The following is an 18290-nucleotide window of genomic DNA, read 5'->3' on the forward strand; positions in this document are numbered from 1 at the left end:
AGAAGACAAGACGCTGACTTTGGGAGGCGCACCCAGGTTCACCCCCTGCTCCCCACGCCTAATCGTGTGAGCCACGTGCAGCTCTCTGCCCCTGTTTCCTTGACAGTAAAATGGGGTCATGGTGACCCTGCTCAGGCTCTCCTAGGGATTAAAGATGTTGGTCAAGGGTGCTGTGCCCTGCCTGGCACAGAGGAGGTGCTCAGGACAGGACGATGCGCTTGTTGCTGTTGTGAGGCACTGGGGAGCCACGCGAGGTGTTAGAGGGAGGCAGTGACCAGTCCAGACTTCGGTTCAGGAACCCCCGTGGGGCAGCATGGGCAGGAGGGCGGGGCAGGAACCCCAGGTCCTGGGATTCCCCGGCAGCCTCTGTGCGGTGCTGGGGTCAACAGCTGCAGGGTCGGCCGGAGAGATGGGCGTGAACCGAGAGCTTCTCCACAGCCGTGCATACTACTTCAGACCACGAGGAGGGCGGACAGGAGAGGTCTGGGAGCTGCTGAGCTCAACATCCAGCAGCGGGGGGCCTTGCCCTCCTCCCACCCCTCCCCTCCTCCCGCCACCACCCTGGGACACAGGGAGGCGGTCCAGGGTCGCTAGTTTGTGCCCAGCTCTCGCTCTGTGGCAGAGGTCGGGGTGACCCTGGGCAAGGCTCCCTCTCTGGGGCACAGCTGCCCGTCTGCACGGCGAAGGGGCGGAGACATGCTCGCGGACTTCCGCACCACCGGCCAGGCCGCCACGGAGCTGGGGGATCCAACTTCGTGTGACCACACACCTCAGTGCACCCCGAGTTTCTGCTCCTCTGGATGAGCAGGGCAGGGGCTCCGGGCCAGACAGCAGCAGCCACAACTGAGGATTTAATTTTGGAGCCGGTTCCGAGGGCCTGCCTCGCGAAAGGCCCCTCTGGGCCGGGCCTCCCACCAGGATGACCAGGGCCCTCCCAGGTGCCACCCGCTGCCCCAGAGGACGAGGGAGACCCCGGGCAGCTTTGGCACAGCTCCTGATGGAGGCCAGGAGGGGCTCCTCCTGCAACTCCCTGGGGACCGTGCCAGAGGGGGCAGGAAGGCCACCCAGCTGGAGGTGCCCTCTTGCCCCAGGCAGCGGGGAAGCTGAGCCCCCTGGCCCACCCAGGTGGGGCAGACCCCCGCTCCCTCCAGTTTCCTGGCCACAGCCCAGCCACCAGGCCCTGGGGTCTGCCCTGGATCCTCCCCTCCTGGACCACAGAGCTGCGAGCTCCTTTCCTTGGCTCCAGCCATATCCACAGTGGGCCGGGCAGGGCCACAAAGATGGGGTGTCCATCCAATCGGGTTTTCCGCTTACTCAGTGGGTTGACTCACTCCTCCAGCCTCAGTGTACCCCTAGAAAACGTGAGTGGGGTAATCGAACAAAGAGATGCGTCTGCGCCCTGCTTCCCACGTGGCCTGGGAGAGTGGGTGTGTCCCCCCTCCACCCTGGGGCAGTCACAGGGAGAAATGAGATCAATGCGCTGATGCTGTTCTCATTAACCCTGATGTTGCTGAACTGAGGCCCAGAGAAAGGAGGGACCTGCCGTTCCCCATCACACCCCCAGCCTCCCTCCCCGCCCCCCTGAGAGCTCTGCCAGGGTCCCACTAGGACATTCCGGTTCACCCTTCAAGAGCTCAAGGACCCCGGCAGGTCATTCGTTCACAGTCGGCGCTGAGTCCCTACCGTGGGCCCTGCTCTGGGCTGGGCTTCGGGAACAGAGCAGCGGACCCCAGGCAGGGCCCTGCTCTCACATTGCTCACCCCAAGGGCCTCTTCAGCAGGGCTCTGGGGAGAGCTTCTGGAATTCTGTGAACCCCAGAAACGGCTGGCAAAGTGGCCCGGCCCCTGTGCTCTTTCTGGGGTTCCTCGAGGAGCCCGGACCGCGAAGCCGGCCCGCCAGGGGTATCCACAGCATTTCCTGGACATCAGCAGCCCAGCCCTCCCGGCAGCACCAAGCCCCCTGCTGCAGGCGTCCTCCGGCCTTGGAACCCTAGGTGGGCACAGGCCTGGCTTACTGGGTCCCCCGCACCTGGTTGGCCCGAGTGCTCTCAGGGCTGAGCGGATCCAGGCTGAAGATGGAGCTCGGAGGGAGGACACTCCAGGTGTTGTTGGGAACTGCCGCTCCGGGCCCCAGGCCCCGACTCCCGCCACCCCGCCCCCAGCCAGGCTCTGGATAATATCTCCGAGGCCAGCCCCAGCGATGCTGAGCGCTTCGCCGTCTATTTATTACCAAACGCAGGAATCTGGGAGCCCGCGGAGCGTGAAATTAGGACCAAATGTGGAGGAGGTCTAGACAGGAACTCCGGGCCACTCCCGCTCGAGGACGACGGGGCCCTTGGGCTCCCAGGTAGCAGGAGCGCTCTGGTAACCAGACAGATGTCTGTGCAGGAAAAGCGTGCTGGCTCTCCAGAAGCCTCCGCGAGGCACCGGGATGCGGAAAGGCCTGGCAGCGAGGCAGCAAACCTGGGTCCCAAGCCCAGCTCTGACCTCTGCTGCCCCAGGCTCGGCCTCCCCGTCTGGAAATGAGCGGCACCATCTTCGCTCGGTTGGAAGGGCTGCTTGTGAAGCAAGCAGATTCCAGGGCCCCACTCAGACCCACTGAGGTCTGGGCCTCTGCATATTTCCCGGGTTCGGGTCCCTGGAGGGTTTAGGAGTCGCTGGACTGCTTGAGCCTGAGGCCCGGCCAGTGTGGAGGGTGCAGGGCTGGGCTTCTCCTTGGCTCCTAGAAGGGGCGCCGGGCATCTCAGGTGAACAGGCGAAGGGGGGGCTGCTGGAGGGGCCTGAGACAGGCAGACTGAGGAGACTCAATCCTTGGTCCTCAAGGCAGGGAGGGGTGGGATGGAGCAAGAGGGACAGAGGAGAGTCTGAAACAGTGCGGGACATGTGGTCCAGACGGCAGCCACGCGGGGGTCCTCTGCCAGGGGAGGGGCTCCGTGAGGGCAAGGGGGAGGCAGGTGGGCCGGCGTCTGGCCCCGCTGCCAGGTGTTTCCTGCTCCCCACCCCGCTCGATCTTCACGCCACAGGAGGCAACCGGAGCCCGTAAAGCGACGACGGCTCCCCGCGAGACGCAGGGCTCTCGGAAGGGGCCGTTGCCCGCCCAGCCCCCCTCCACAGACTCTGGGGCTGGGGGTGCCCAGGGAGGCCCCATCTCACAGCCTGTCCCTGTAAAAATCAGGGGCGGGGACAGGGAAGCAAAGCCGTTTATAAAGCTTTAAAACCGTTTATGGTCCCGGGGGGCAGATTAACAATTCAGCTCAATCCTCGCCAACTCGTCTTGGCTGGCGGTACGCGGAGACTTGGGGTGGGGGCTGGGGCCAGGGAGCTGGAGCAGGGACGGCGGCAGCAGCCTCCACCAGGCTGTCACTGGACCTGCCGGCATCCCGCTGTCCCTCTCCTTCCTCTCCCGGCCCGACCCGGCCCGGCGCATCAGGCGGCCATCCTTCCAGGACGGCTCAGAAGCCTTCTCCTCCAGGAAGCCCCCCACGGTTCCCCTGACGCAATACTGCCCCCTGAGCCCCAAAGCCCTCCGTTGGTCTCCGGGCACTCGGCGTAGCCATTCCCAGGACACAAGCGTCCAGGGGACACTGGATCAGCCCGGTTTCCCTCTAAGCTCCCAGGCAAGTTTATCGAAGTGTTTGCAGTCCTTCCCCTTCTCTGCCCCCCCTTGCGGGATGCCATCCTGATTTATTGCTTGGACCAGCAGCTGGCATTTTTTTTCACATTCGTGATTCTGAAACTTTGTCATGCATCTCAGTTATCCGGACCCCTCACAGGCAGGGCTGGTTACAGATACAGACCTAGATCCTTCAAGTCCAGAGCTGGCAGGGCTTGGTCTTCTAAATCCTCCTATACCCATATTACAGAGAAGGAAACTGAGGCCCAGAGAGTGGCCTGAGACCCAGGGTTACCAGCAAGTGTATGGCGGGACACTCCCCCTCCTGCCCACCCTCGAGGGCAGGACAAGGGCCCCTCAGGCCTGGTTACCTCAGTGTCCATCTGGGCAGTGTCCCCAGGCACAGGAAGGAGGTCTGAGAGGCGACAGCTCAGCGAGGGCAGCAAGGTGTGGGACTTGGGGAAAGGGTCCTCTGGCCGCAGTTCTTCCACTGACTTGCTGTGTGAGGTCACGAATGTCTCCCCCGCAACGGTCACCACCCCTGCACTGGCCTCAGCTTCCCCCTACACCACCCATTAAACAGAGGGGTGCGACGTGGTCCCTCCCAGCACTGGCACTTCAACGTTCTGTGAATTGCATTAAAGAAGTCCAGGAAGGCTTCTTGGAGGAGAAGGCATGTTCTGAGCACTGATGGCAGGGGAAGGCCTGGAGAGGCAGAGGGAAGAGCATCCCCGGGGTGGGGCACAGTAAAGGCATAGGGGTGGCTGGAGGGTGGCGTGAGGGAGGCCATGTCACCCTCGGGGGCTGTTCGGAGTTGACCGTGGACTGATGTCAGGCTGGGGCCTAAGCGAAGCTGCCAGCGGTGTGCGTGCACGTCTGCTGCCCGGGCCTGGTCCCGGGAGCGGCGCCCGGCTCGGGCGTTGCTGCCCGTCGGCGTGCGTGTATCTGCAGAGTGAGGCTGAGACGCTCCAGCTGGACGGGGCAAGAGTGTTGGAGCCGTGACTGCTGACGGTCCTGGGCGCCTGGCCGGTGCCGGCGCCCTTCCCATCGCGCCGCCAGGCTGCCTGTGGCTGGAGGCCCCCCACCCAGAGCCGGGCAGAGCGAGGGGCCGTCTCTGTGTCTCAGACCCGGGGAGAGGCTCGGTGGCCACGCCCTCAGGGACCTGAGAGAGGGTTGAGATGCAGAGAGGGAGACATAGTAACAATAGCAAACTGAGCACAGCACACCTGCCGCGTGGGGGAATCCCCATGTTCTCCCGTTTTACAGAGGAGGAAACTGAGGCACAGAGAAATGGAGGTATTCAAAGCCCCACACTTGCAGCTAACTGGGGGCAGAGCCAGGCTGGCTCCCAGAGCTCCGTCCGGCTGGGGTGTCGGGGGGCGCTGAGTTCAACTCCTGCACTACCTCCTTGACCTTTCCCAAGCCCAGTGAGTTCCCTCATCCCTGAAGTAGGGCCATAATGATGATCTTTTGGGGGGTACAAATAGCAGAAACACACTCAAGGTTGATGTATTCACTGCAAAAGTCACTGTGCGGATCTCAGGGAGGGAAATGGAACCCCGTGAACTGGGACCACAGCCTGGCTCTCTCTGGGCACCTGTGTCCTTCCTCTCTTCCCCCCTGGACCAACTCCTCTGGCTCCACACACATGCCGCCCTGGCTGCAGCCTGAGCGCCCATGTCTCTACCCAAGGTCAAGGGACCAGCAGGGACTGGCCAGTCTCCAGGTCCTAGTTCCACTTCCTGGGAGAGAGAAGAGGGCTGGCCCAGCTTGTGGGGGGCTGGTGCCTTTCCATCCCAGCCCCAGCAAGCTGTGGCCAGAGGGGCAGCAGCAGGGAGTACGGAGGCTGCTGAGGCCCTCTGGGCCTGGGAGGCCCTGGATTTCCCGTGGCAGGCGGTGGGTCACACGTGGCTTTCAGCTGCGGCGGGCCCGTTAGCCAGAATGACACACATGGATCGGTGGCCCTGAATGGGGGGCCAGGCTTTGGCTGGGTCACCGGGAGTGACCCTGGCCTTCTCTGAACCTCGGTCTCTTCTTCTGCAACTTTGGGGTCCCAGTGCCTGCTCTGTCCTCCCGCGGCTGCCGCAAAGACCAGGGAGAGCTGTCAGGGGTCCATTCCACTGGCCGCTTTCTGGCCACTCCAGGGTCAGGCTGAGACAAGCCGGGGTGTCCCTGTGAGCCCCCAGGAGGGAAGGGTTTGGGGGCGTGGGGCGCAGCGCTCCGCCGGCAGCTGCGCGCTTTGCTTTGCCTCACCTCTGTGAAGAGCGTGAAACGCATCTGGACAGCAGGCCTGGCCCTGTCCAGCGTCCCCCGCTGGTTGCTTCCTCTGCACACCCAGCTCCCTGGATCCGGCCCCGGTCGGCCTGCACCTTTGGCAGGGCTGGTGGGCCAGCTGGCCTCAGCCACCCTGGGGGCCGAGGAAGGTCGGAGCTGCCCGGCAGGGCGCCCAGAAATGCAGGGGTCCCTGGGGCTCCTGCTCTGTCTGTGTGGCCTGCACTGTGTCTTCCTGACCGGGCCCTGTTGGTCCAGCTGTCTGGATCTGCCTGTCTGCACCTCTGTCTCTCTGAATTTGGAGCTGTCTGTGAGTCTGGGTCTCGTTGTCTCGTCGCTTTGGGCCTGTCTGGATCTACCTTTCAGTCCATCTGTCTGTCTGCTCAGGGTCTGGGTTCCCATCACAGCTGTGCCTCTGACGCAAGACGCGGCCCCCCCACCCCGCTTGTGAGCACACGTCCACGTCCTCCTCCACCTATAGACCGGCGTCCCCGGCGTCCCTGCCCGGCCACTCCCTGCCAGGCCACTTGACCCTGCAGACGAGCCTGCGGGGAACCACTGAGCAGCCAGTCTCACCAGGCGGGGCTCCGCCTCCCTCACTCCTGACCCACCGACCGCCCAGACCCCCTGAGTCTCCCAACGAAAACCCCGTCTGTCAGTTCTTCTCACACATTCCTGGAAGAGAAAAAATCGGCCCAAATTCCAGCAAGTCTTTGGCAAGGCTTATCAACAGCTTTAGAAACGTGCACACCTCAAAGCTCTTCACTGCACGTTCCTGTAATTGCAAGACGTGGGAAGTAACGCAAACCCCGGCCCGCAGGGCCTGACTGAGTGAGTGGGGCCCCTCCACGCAGCGGGGTGAGCTCTAGGGGTCCCTGGGGATAATCTCACCCCTAGGGAAACGTGGTGTATCTAGGGAGAGACTACTGGGTGAAAAGGGAAGGTATGGAGGGTGTAGATAGAATGCCACTTTCACTTAGGAGGAGAAGGAAATCTATATTTGCTTATATTTTTAGAAAGAAGCAATGGAAGGATAAACCCAGAACTAAGTGAAATGGTTACTTCTGGGCAGAGTAGGGTGGGCGGCGGCTGGGGGGTGGGCAGGGAGGAAGCAAGACCTCTCTGAATGCACCTGGTTTTATGCTTTTGACTTTGGAACCAAATGTTTTCTACAATTAAAGAGCAAAGCTAAATCAGTTTTTTTTAAAGAAAGTAAAAACTAACTAGAATAAATGAACCTGAATATCAAGGTGGTGGAAAGAAAACCATACTAAGAATTATTTCAAGTGACTTTGAAACAATCTTTTTACTACACATCCCTAAGGGGACAAGAACAAAAAAAAATAACAGATAAATATAAAATTCCATTCGGTAGACTTGTTAATAAAAACATTGGTAACACTTCTTTTAAATTATTATATATGATGGGGAAAAGCAAATAATGAAGTGCATGTTATTAGGAAATAAAATTTGCACTGTAAAAGTCACATAGACATCATATTTTAACATGTAAAAACCCTTTCATCTCTAATTTTAAATGGAAACATCAGTATAAACTCATGTTCATTTTTCTCTTCCTTAAAAAAAAAAAAGTCTTTCTGAGCTCTGGCCACCAGAAAAGCCTGGAAACCCAGGAGCAGCTAGCACCCCTAGTGCCCAGACTGTGTTCTCTAGAACCGCTTCCCAGCAAGAGAACCAGGGTGTCTCAGGAGATAAGCTGGGACATCTTATGCCTAAAAGCAACATGCCATCAAGGGTTAGTGGGGTCCCACCAAAATGACGCCGGAGTCAACTTGGAGGTGCTTCCAAACCCACGGTCCCAGTGGGATCATTTGAACATCAAAAAGAATAGTGACTGCAGTGGCTTAAAACACATCAGATGTATATAAGCCAGTGAGATCACAATGATACTGTAAAACAACCACAAACCTCATGGGGCACCAACTTATTTTGAAAATTGAAAAAGTTACGAACTGAGCGTCTATGCCTTTCCTCTGCAGACTGTCCTTTAATATTACCGGATAGGTAACGGGGAAGGTTCTTTAGAGAAGACCCAGAGCTGGTACGTGCAGAAGAAATGATAGCATTTGAAAAGTCGCTATTTGCAACTCCTAATGAAATAACAGCCGTAGGCTATGATTTCCAGCGGCTGCTAAAAGGATGAGGTGGAAGGCTGATGGAGAATTTTACGGTGGGAGGATTGGGCTGACAGCGGCTGAACCCACTGGCAGATCTCAACATCACGATAAGAAGGACAGCGTGGGGCCCTGAAGGTGAAATGATAGGAAGCCCGTTTAGAGGGCAAAACCATGATAGAGGAACATATGAAATGGTGCTGGGAGAAATGCAGCCAGTTCTAGTACATGGAAAATTCTGTAAGATAAATGACCCAGTTTCTTCTATAAACAGCATGGGGCGGGGAGGGGCGAGAGTGGATGGGAACTATTCTACAGTCAAAAGAGCCAAACTGGATCCTGATTTGAACAAACCAACTGTAAAAAGACATTGCGGAGATGACTGGAGGTTTTTTAAAGGTCCTCACCTGTCAGATTCTGCACTGAAGTATTTACGAGTAAATTAATACACTCCGGGATTTCCTTTAGTGAACTCAATCGCCCGTGCCATGCTGTTCCCCTGGCGGAAAAAAAAAGGTAGGGGATGGACGTTGAGGCAGGGTGTACTCAGCAACAACTGATGCCTGAGAGATGATTGTTAACCGTCCAGGGATACAGCAAGCCGGTTATTAAAGCCTCGTCACTTGAAATGGGCCACAGTGAGAATATTTACAGCACAAGCATCAGCAAATGCTACAGGTCAGGGTGCTTTCACTCCAAGAACTAGTTTATCAGCACCCGGCCAGACAGCGCTCACAAGAGCACCACTGGTGACAGCCTTGTCCATTCTCTCTACTTTGTGTGTGTTTGAAATTTTCCACAGTAGTTTACGAGGGGCACATCCTTAGGCCTAGAAATCCCACTTCTAAGAATTTGTCCTGGACAGGTCATTGAAGTCGGTCCTGCACTTCAAATGGCTTCAGTTTTTAGCTACGCAAACATTTATGGAAACATTGGCTTAAGATTTGTTTTTTAATGTCAACAGCCTAAACACCAAAAAGGAGTTTGGTTTTCAGTTTTGAAAGATGAGAAAGTTCTGGAAGTCGGTTGCAAACAAAGTGAATATACTTAACACTGCTGACTTGTACACTTAGAAATGGTTAAGATGGTAAATTTTATGTCATGTGTATTTTACTGGCCATTTGAAATTTTAAAGAAAAGGGATTGGTTATGTTATAAAATGGAGTATGGTTCGAAATTATGTTACAGAAGAAAATTTAATGATAAGAAAAAATAAGGATGAGTTGGTGAAGTGACAGAGCAGGTTACAGAACCACACGTTCAGCCTGCCTGCATTTGGGTGAATTTTCAAATGCGTGAGCTTGTCGCCCAGGCTGGACGTGTGCTAGGCTGAGCGCTCACATACGTGCTCAAGAAACCTTCACGGAACCCCGAGAGCGAGGGCGTGTGCTGTTTGCATCACCTCCTACAGAGGTGGAAACTGCTGGCAGAGGCAGAGGGGGATGTCCCGCCCGACCCCAGGCCCAGCCCCTGCCTCCTGCATGCAGTGGGGTGTTCTGTTCTCCCTTTCGGAGCGCTTCCTCAGCCTCCTAACCGAGAACAGCTTCCTTCTGCAGTGAGCTGACAGTGTGGTGAGGCTGGTCGTGTGTGTTGCAGGCTGTTGATGGAGGAGGGGGCGGATGACAGCCGGAACTGTGGTCATCACCGGCGGCATCTTGGCGACTGTGATTCTGCTCTGCATCATCGCGGTTCTGTGCTACTGCCGGCTCCAGGTACTCCGGGAGCTGGGGTGGGGGGGTGGGGGAGGGAAGCCCGGAGGGGGCCCTGCAGAGGGAGGGAGCCAGGGCCCAGGAAGGCGGAAGGGTCAGGTCTCCAAGAAGGTGCAAGGCAGACAGCACCCCCCGGACTCCACCTGTGAGGGCTCAGTGATGACGGCTCCCTGCGAAGTGAGTCCGCTGAGGCTCAGAGAGGGTAAGGGCCTTTGCCGATGTCACACAGCTGCCAAGCGGGGAGCAGGGGTGAGCCCTTGGGCTGTGCTACTCCACCACCTGTGCACTCCCTGCCCCACCCACACTCTAGGGCTGTCCTAGGTCCCCCGCATCTTTCTTCCTGAGAGAGGAGAGGAAGCCACGTGCATAGGGCAAGGCAGCACGGCTTCGTGCCCTGGAACTCGATTGGGACCAGACTGCCTGGGCTCGAATCCCAGCTCTGCCGCTTCCAGGCTGCCTGAACCCCCTGTGCCTCAGTTTCCCCAACTGCAAAGTGGAGTTGGTCGTTGCACCTGCCCCCGGTTGCTGTGGGCTGAAATGAGCGAATCCCTCACTTAGGGATCCCAGGATCCGGGGTGCCTGGATTACGAGCTCCCGTAAGTGGTGGTGACAGGGACACGGGTGTCTGAGCTGGGTGCATCCCGGCCCCCCTCTGGGTGCTGCACGCGTGCGGCGAGGGTGGCTGGGGAGCTGGCGGTCACAGTGGCCCTCTGCCCGCAGTACTACTGCTGCAAGAAAGAGGAGTCGGAGGAGGACGAGGAGGAGCCCGACTTCGCCGTGCACTCGCACCTGCCCCCGCTGCACTCGAACCGCAACCTTGTGCTGACCAACGGGCCGGCGCTCTACCCGGCCACCTCCGCCTCCTTCAGCCAGAGGTCCCCGCAGGCCCGCACCCTCTGCCGCAGCTGCTCCCACTACGAGCCGCCCACCTTCTTCCTGCAGGAGGACGAGGGCGTGCGCAACGGCGGGGAGCGCGTCGCCTACAAGAGCGTCAGCCGGGAGGACGTGGCGCTGCCACCTGGGAGCTTCGGGGCCCTGCAGGCCCTCAACCCCAACCGCCTCTCGGCCATGCGGGAGGCCTTCTCCCGGAGCCGCAGCACCAGCACCGACGTCTGAGGGCGCCCCCGACCGCCGACGGGTCCTGAGACCATGGTGGAGTCCCCACGGCGTCCCAGCCTGGCCCTGGGCCCGGACCCGGGCTCGGCCCAGCTTTCCTCACACCCACGTCATCACGGGGGCCCGTTGGGGAGCTCCGGGGCTCACTGCGGGGATCAGACCCAGTGAAAGTAGCGTGGCCGCCCCAGGTAGTGGCCACCAGGGCCTGGGTCTGGAAGGGAGGCGGGCATGATGCGGGCACAGGGGAGCGGTAGCATCCGGGTGGCAGGCTGCAGAGCGAGGTAGGTCTCTGGAGCATAGACGCCAGGCTGCCGATACCAGTGCTGCCATTAGGGAGGGGGCGGTGGAAGGTGGCCTCCGTCTCAGCCCCAGCAAGTCGGCCATCTCTGGCTTCACCGCCTGGCCGTGTCCCTCCCTCCCTGGGCCTCAGTCTACCTACTTGTTCAAGGAAGGGGTGGTAGCCGCGATGCTAGGGGCCCTGCAGCACAAGCCTTGCCTGGCGACTGGGGACCGAGTACCCCGTCCCAGAACAGGGCCTCCCCCCACCCCTCCCCCACACACACCCTGGCTTTAAGCGCCCGGCCGGCTGAGACACTGGTTGATTGAGCTGGGTCGCCCCCCCACCCCGCAGATCTCCCTAGAAGGGGGAGCTCCCTTGGGATGCACAGGCTCCGACTGGCTTTTTGGTGAAAATGGAGTGGGGAGGAGGCCGTGGGCTGCTCCCCCGGTTTCGGGAGTGTCCACACTAAAATACCCAGTCCGGTCCTCAGCCCTGATGTGGTGGGGCGGACAGAGCCATGGACCAGGGGCTAAATGACCCACTGACTCCCCGTGAGACCTGGGACGGGCCCTCCGACTCCTGGGCCTCAGCCCCCCCGGAGCCCTCCTGCTTTTGTGCCCTGGGGCATAGACCCCAAGCTCTGCCACCTGCCCAGTTTCTCAGGAGGACCTGGGAGCAAGGCCTCAGGCTGCCCCTTCCCTGCTCCGGCCCCGTGTGCACGCTCCCCGCAGGGCTAGGGGCTCCCCCGCCGTCCAGCCAGAGAAATGCCCCAAACCCAGGGGCACCGCCCACGGGGAACGCAGCCCCGTCCACGCAGAGGCACCGTTTCCTCTCGGCAGCATGGCCCCCGGAGTCCGCTGCCCTCTCCCGGGCTCTCTCTGCCTCTGGGCCCAGCCACAGCGCCAGCCCTCACCCTGGGAGGGCAGCCCCGTCTGCCCAGGAAGACGGACCGGGCTCCCCAGCTAAGCCACCTTCCTGAAAGGCAAACCTCTGGGGCACGTGGCTGTCCCCGAACTGTGGGCGGCCTGAGCACCGCACTTCTTGTTCTTTCTCCAAAGTGCTGCTGAGCTGTGACTCCGGACGTGAGCAGAGTTAGGAAGGCTTACTATTTTCGGCATCGTCGATCCCCCCCCCCCTTCTTCCTTTCTCCTCCTGCCTCAGTTTGGACTCGCTAATGGAATTCAGCCCCAAGCTTCCCCTTCCTTTGTCAAACCCCATGAGTTTGTTTCTGATGCGTTAGCTTGGCGGGGTGGGTGGGGGCGGGGGGGGGGCGGTGAGGGTCAGGAGGTGGCACTTCCTGTGGCTGTTCTGTTCGGTCTCCTATTTCCTTTTCTGGTCTCTGGCCTCTGTGTAGATTCCTAGATCCATTTGACATCCACACGCACCCATCCATCCGAACTCCCCCAGCTCCACCGTGGGGACCTGCGGGGAGCTGCCTGCTCCCTGACAGAATCGAGAGCCAATAAAACTCCTGACACCATGCGCTGTCTTTGGTCTGCCTGACATTCCAGGCCAGCCCAGACCCCTCTGCGGCACTTCCTGGGAGGGGCCGTGTCCAGCCCAGCACCGGGCAGAGTCGGCCTTCTCTCCCGTCCAGCCCCAGGGGTCAAGGCACTGCCCAAAGGCGCCCGGCCGCAGCCATGTTTGGTTTTGATTTTCCCGGGGTGGATGTGTCAGTCTTCCATGATTGGAAGCCACTGGCCTAAACCCTGAGCTCCTGGAGGGTGGGTGGGGGGTGACAGGCTGAGCCACCTGGGGCAAGTGACTGACCTCTCTGGGCCTGGGTCTTAGCATCAACACAATGGGTGACAACGATACTGACTCCACAGGGCTCTTAGGGTTAAAGAGGCAGCGCTGGTCACGCGCTGGGCACAGACCCTGGCATACAGGATGCGCACAAAAAGTGCTGGTGGAAAGGAGGATGGGGGAGGAAGGTCATAAGGAGAGGAAAGATGGGGGTGGGGGGAAATGACGGCACAACGGTGCGGTGTGTCAGGGAGCCCCAGACCCCTGCAGCGCGGCGACCCACCTCCACCGGAACGGAGCCGCTGACCTTGAGGGAGCTCACCCCACAGGCCCCAGCGAACCTGCAGAGCCACTCACCCACCTGCAGCCCCCTGGATGCCGTCCTCAACACTGCGGTGGACCCTGCTCTGGTCCCAGTTTGGGGGCAGGCTGGCCCCGCATCCCGGGGAAGCAGTCAGGTAGCCCCTCGCCTCCCTGCTCCCTGTCCCCAAAGGAGACCCTCCCTGCGGCATCCTCGGCCCTGTGCCAGCCTGCTGTCCCTCGGCGGGTGGACACCCACATCGTCCCTCCTCCGCTGCAGCCAAACCAAGGTGCTTTCAGCATCCTCCGCACCCCCCCCTCTCCCTGGAAGCTTTCCGTTTCTACACTCTCCCCCCCGCCCCCAGCTTTCATCTGGAAGAACTCCTGCGGCTGGACCAGCCTAAACATCACCTCCCCTGGGAAGCCCTCCTGTGTCCCGGCACCCACAAGTCCAGATTAAGTAGCCCTTCTAAGAGGCCCAGAAACAGTAGTGATGGCTACTTCCTGAGCGCTCCATGTGGGCCCGCACCACGCCTCCCGCCCTGCCTGCCTCACCTATTCCTCCCGTGGTTCGGGTGAGGGAGTTCCCTTGGGCTCTGCCGTTCCCCAAGCCCCACGGCAGTTGGGAGGTGCGAGATTGGCTCGGTTCTGACTCCAGCGCCCGAGTCCTGATGCCCCTGAGACCCCTCCCCACAGGCCACCCACTCTTTTTGTCACCTTCTGTCCGCTCTCCCCTGTCATCTCCTCAGGGAGACGCTGCAGCCCGGCCCCCAGCCCCACCTGGTCCCAGACCTGAGGCCGCAGCAGATCCTTCCGAATGGGCGAGCTGGACGGCGACCCCAGCTCCCGAAGCCTCACGGCCACCCCACCCTGCCTGGCAGAGCCCCGGAGACCCCACGATGCCGCCATAAATAGGACCACTTTATTAACATACAGAGAGTACTGACGGACGACAACACAGCCATGGGGCCGTGAGAAAGATGCCTCTTCCCAGGTGTAAAGTGCGGCGGGTCCCTCCGTGCCCAGAGCTTCGTATCAGGGAGGCGAGCGATGCTACGTCGTGAGATTAAACTTCCTCCGGAAAGAGTCACCTAAACAGCATCAGGATCCCAGGCGCCCCGTCTCCCTGGCTGGCCGTCCCCCCCTCCTCACCCCCACAGCCCTGGAGGGCTGGAGGATGTTCCCAGGCCCCCGCGTGGGAACCACAAACGCGCCAGTCCTCCCGGCTCTGTCCTGGGAGGGCCGAGGGCGCGCTCGGGGGTGGGGGGCTGGGGAGGGGCTCTCCTGCCCGGGGAGAGAGCAGGGGCTCAGTGTCACGTCTTCACAGCCGGGGCGCCCTGCAGGGAGGGTGTCCGTGGAGGGGCTGCTGCGGCCCCAGGGACGGTGCTCGGTCTCTGAGGGGCGGCTGCCGGGCCTAGGAGTGGGGGGGCCGGCAGGAGCGGCAGCACGCCTTGCTGTAGTACCAGTGGCCGCAGAGGTTCACCTTGATGGCCAGGGCGCAGTTGGTGCCCGGCTGGTCCTGGCAGCTGTCGTCTGGGGAAGGGACACGGCGGGTGGCGTAGGGCATCAGGAGGCGGTCAGGGGTGACGACTCGACAGGACCCCCGCCCACCCCACCCCTCCGCCTCCTCTCCTTGAGTTCTACCTCTCTGCCACCCCTTTCCTGCCTCCGTCCCACTCCAGGGATGTCACAGACCCCACCAAGTGTAATGCCCAGGGGCCAGGATTTGGAGGAGCCACCGATCTCACCCCCAGAGGCCTGAACATCCCCAGGAGGCCCACAGGTGCCCCCTCCACTCAGCAGGTCCAAAGCAGAGCACATCACCTGGCCCTGGTGCCCCCTCGGAGCCTAGAACCCTCACGCATCTTCCAGGTGCCCGAGCCAGAGACCCTGCTTCAGCCCCTCGCCTCCCTGCTCCTGCGTGCCCAGCTCCAGGGTGCTCTGGCTGAGTCCTCCTGGATCCCTGGTCCCCTGCCCCACAGCTGCCCCCCCATCTTCTGAAGCCGGATGCTCTTTCCAAAGTGCAGGTCTTGGCATGGCTCCTGGGGATCCCAAGCTCCAGTCAGCTCTCACCTGCCACCTTTCCCACCCTCACCTCCCAGCCTGGGCTCAGCCACTCCAGGAGGGAACCTTCACTCCCCGACATGCATTGGTCTCTGTAGCCGCTAGACCCTCCCGGTCACCCTGACGGATGCCTGCTCTTCCCGCAGGCCCTGGCTCAGCCTCAGCCTCTGCTCTCCCTGGAAAGCCCCTGCCCCGCCCTCAGCCTCTCCCCCCTCACCTGGGGGCTCCGTGGGGCAAGGCTGCAGGTCACAGGCCTGTCTGCCAACGGGCTTCACCAGCGGGTCGCAGCCTCGGACAATGTCGGTCCCTTGGTAGCACTTCACGTCTCGCATCCGCACTCCCACCCCACAGGTCTTGGTGCACTGATCGGGGAGAGATGGCATGGCCAAAGCCCCCACCGGCGGGGCGAGGGTCTGGCCAGAGGTGGGGGGATCCCACCCCTCTCACCAGGTTGCTGGGTCTCAACTGACACGGGACACACAGAGGGGCACTGGCTGGCAGCCAGGAGATACTGACGCTCGTCCCCCCACCCGCCCCCGGTGCTGCTCAGTTTCCCCATCTGCACGGTGAGGGCGTGGCCCTCTCCTCTCTCAACTATCCGCCCCCACCCCCCCCCCACCGTCAGGTGGGTCCTTCGGTTCTAGCTTTCCTGGGTCCTGTGCTACAGAACGCTCAGGACACACGGGGCCACGGCCCAGGGACAGCGCTGGTTTCCCACTCCAATAAAAAGCTGTGTTTGTAGTGGACCAATTAAACGGATCTTCCAAAGCCACCACCCTCACCCTCGGCTCCCACTCCAGATGTTCCCCTTGGAAAACCCCGCTGAGCTACCCAAAACACCAGGGCCATCTGCTGACCCCAGTTACCCTGCCGTCCTCCTGCCAAGATCCGACAGGCGGTGGCTCCCTCTGGCTGCCCCTGATGTGGGTGACCCCACGTCACCCAGGCACGTCTGGGACCCGAGCCCGCGGTTTCCTGAGCGGGGTCTGGGGCGGGAGGCCCTGGCCCTGGGCCCACCCTCTGGTTCTGTTTGCAGAGGCACAGGGAGGGCTGCTTGCCCGATGCCCGCTCCCAGCCTGGGGGGCTGGCCCAGTCTGGAGGCACCAAGCACAGGTAACAGTCAGCCTTGGATGGGTGCCCTGAGGAGCCTCTGGCTGTCCCTCAGCCCCAGAGAGAACACACCTCTGCACCCGAGTAGACGGGACAGCGGGGAGGACGCACTCTTACTAAGCCCCCATCCTGGGAAGGGGCAGACACAGGCGAAGCAGACACCACCCCAGCCAGGGACAAAACGATAGAGGGCCACATTCCCACGGGCCGGTCACCCCTTGCCCACCCACCATCATCGGGGCAACACAGGGGGTGCCCCTCCCCCAGTGCTCCCAGGCTCCTGTGCAAAGACCACTGTGGGCCTCCCCACTTGCTCCCCCTGGAAGCTACAGCGCCACTAAGCGCAGAGGGGATGTGGGGCACAGGACAGGTGGTGCTGCTAAGGAGACATTGGGGACATGGTGTGAATGAGTAGACACCCAAGTCTAGACGTGACCGCCCCCATGCTGTAAGAAAGGCTTGAAGGATGCTAGCAGGCCCCCGGGCGCCCTGGGATCCCGCCGGGAGGCCTCCACAGGACAGGCGCCAGAAGAGCAAAAGCAGAAGTTAATGGGCCCCCTTTGCTCGGCCAGGGAACTGGGGCGGGGTGGGGTCTGTGGACCAGGGCTGCTCCCCTTCCTCAGGCCAGCCCCACGCACCTCAGGGCCCACCCTGCCCCGCTCTCGTTGGGATGGGCCGGTTCAGGGCCTCCCTTCACTCTGCAGATATCTCAGCCCGCCCGGAGCAGCGTCCAATGTCTGCTCATGCCCCAGGAGCTGGGGGTCAGCTCTCTCTCTGAACTTGGGTTTCTTCCCCCAGGGGATGGGAAGAGAAGCCCCCTCCTGTGGTGCTGTTGGGCGGAGGAAAGGAGCCCGTCTGGCAAAGTGCTGGGACCGGCCCACCCACAGGGGCCTTGGGGCCTGGGAGGTGAGGGTTCTGCTCCCGGCTGTAGAGAGCAGAGAGATCTTGGCTCCAAGCCACCTGCCAGCCTGAGGCCGAGGAGCCCACAGGACCGTGGAGGGGCCAGGCCTGTGTCAGAGCAGCGGCGGCCATTCCTTCTGGCTTCCCTCTGCCCACAGTGCACACGTCCTGCCATCCCCTCTGCCTCTCTAACCCTGTGTCCCTCCTGCCTTGACTCTGGCTCCCGGGGCCCAGGCCATATCTGAGTCAGCCCCACACAGTCCCAGTACCCACCTGGGATCTGTCTGCCCCGTGTTGGCTGTCAGGCACACGTGCTGTCAAATGCACGACTGAAAGGCTACAGTGCAAGGCCGGAAGTGACCTGGGCCCAAAAAAGGCCCAGGACGAGCATGGTAGGGATCCCAGAGGTGAGATCCGAGAGGACTTCCTGGAGGAGGTGGCTCTTGCACCAGCTGACTTGGTAGCACTGACAATCTTTCCAGGGATGAAAAGCCCTGACGGAGGCTGAGACGGGGGACGTGAGGGGCACTTGGGGCGGGAGAGGAGGTACTTTGGCAGGACCAGAACTCAGGCCTGGCCTCAGGTGGCCTCAGCGGAGGCCAGCCAGGCGCTTACCTCAGACCAGGGGCTGGTGTACCACTTGAAGCAGGGCCTCTCAAAGCACGTGCTCTCCTCCGGGGGCTTCTTGGCCAGGCCGCACTCGGGGCCATTGCGCGTCTGCGGCTTCCCGTTGGCCAGCTCCATGCACAGTACCAGCCTCTTTTTCACACCTCGGCCACAGGTGGTGTTGCACTGAGGCAGGGTGACAGACGGGGCCGGGTCAGGGGTCAAAGGCCAGAAGCCAGGAGGACCAGAACACAGAGCCCAGAGCCAGGCCAGTGATAATGTCTCGGTCAATAGCAAGTGGGTGAAAACGCTTAGATCAATGGCAAGTTGGCTGAGAACTCTCCGGTCGATAACCATGTGGCCCCAAACAGATTTGATGACAAGCAATTTAGCATAAAACCATCTGTTGTGAAACAAAACGGTTAATGACAATTTGACTTG

General features: G+C 61.0%; 2 protein-coding genes across 4 annotated transcripts in view; one reads left to right on the plus strand and one right to left on the minus strand.

Annotated features, from left to right (window-relative positions):
* FAM163B (family with sequence similarity 163 member B) overlaps positions 1-12379 on the plus strand; it is a 31038-nt gene extending 18659 nt beyond the window's left edge. The window contains exons 2-3 of the mRNA XM_082402509.1: positions 9615-9730; positions 10448-12379. Of these exons, the coding sequence (XP_082258635.1) occupies positions 9638-9730; positions 10448-10843 (489 nt within the window). The 5' untranslated portion in view covers positions 9615-9637 and the 3' untranslated portion in view covers positions 10844-12379. The remainder of the gene's footprint in view (positions 1-9614; positions 9731-10447) is intronic.
* A 2075-nt stretch (positions 12380-14454) lies between these two features.
* ADAMTSL2 (ADAMTS like 2) overlaps positions 14455-18290 on the minus strand; it is a 35058-nt gene continuing 31222 nt past the window's right edge. For all 3 annotated transcript variants that reach the window (XM_082402504.1, XM_082402503.1, XM_082402502.1), the window contains 3 exons: positions 17859-18035; positions 15451-15595; positions 14455-14702 (listed from right to left, as the gene is read on the minus strand). In XM_082402504.1, the coding sequence (XP_082258630.1) occupies positions 14584-14702; positions 15451-15595; positions 17859-18035 (441 nt within the window). In that variant the 3' untranslated portion in view covers positions 14455-14583. The remainder of the gene's footprint in view (positions 14703-15450; positions 15596-17858; positions 18036-18290) is intronic.

Source organism: Balaenoptera borealis (assembly GCF_965194805.1).
Source record: "Balaenoptera borealis genome assembly, chromosome: 8".
NCBI lineage: Eukaryota > Metazoa > Chordata > Mammalia > Artiodactyla > Balaenopteridae > Balaenoptera > Balaenoptera borealis.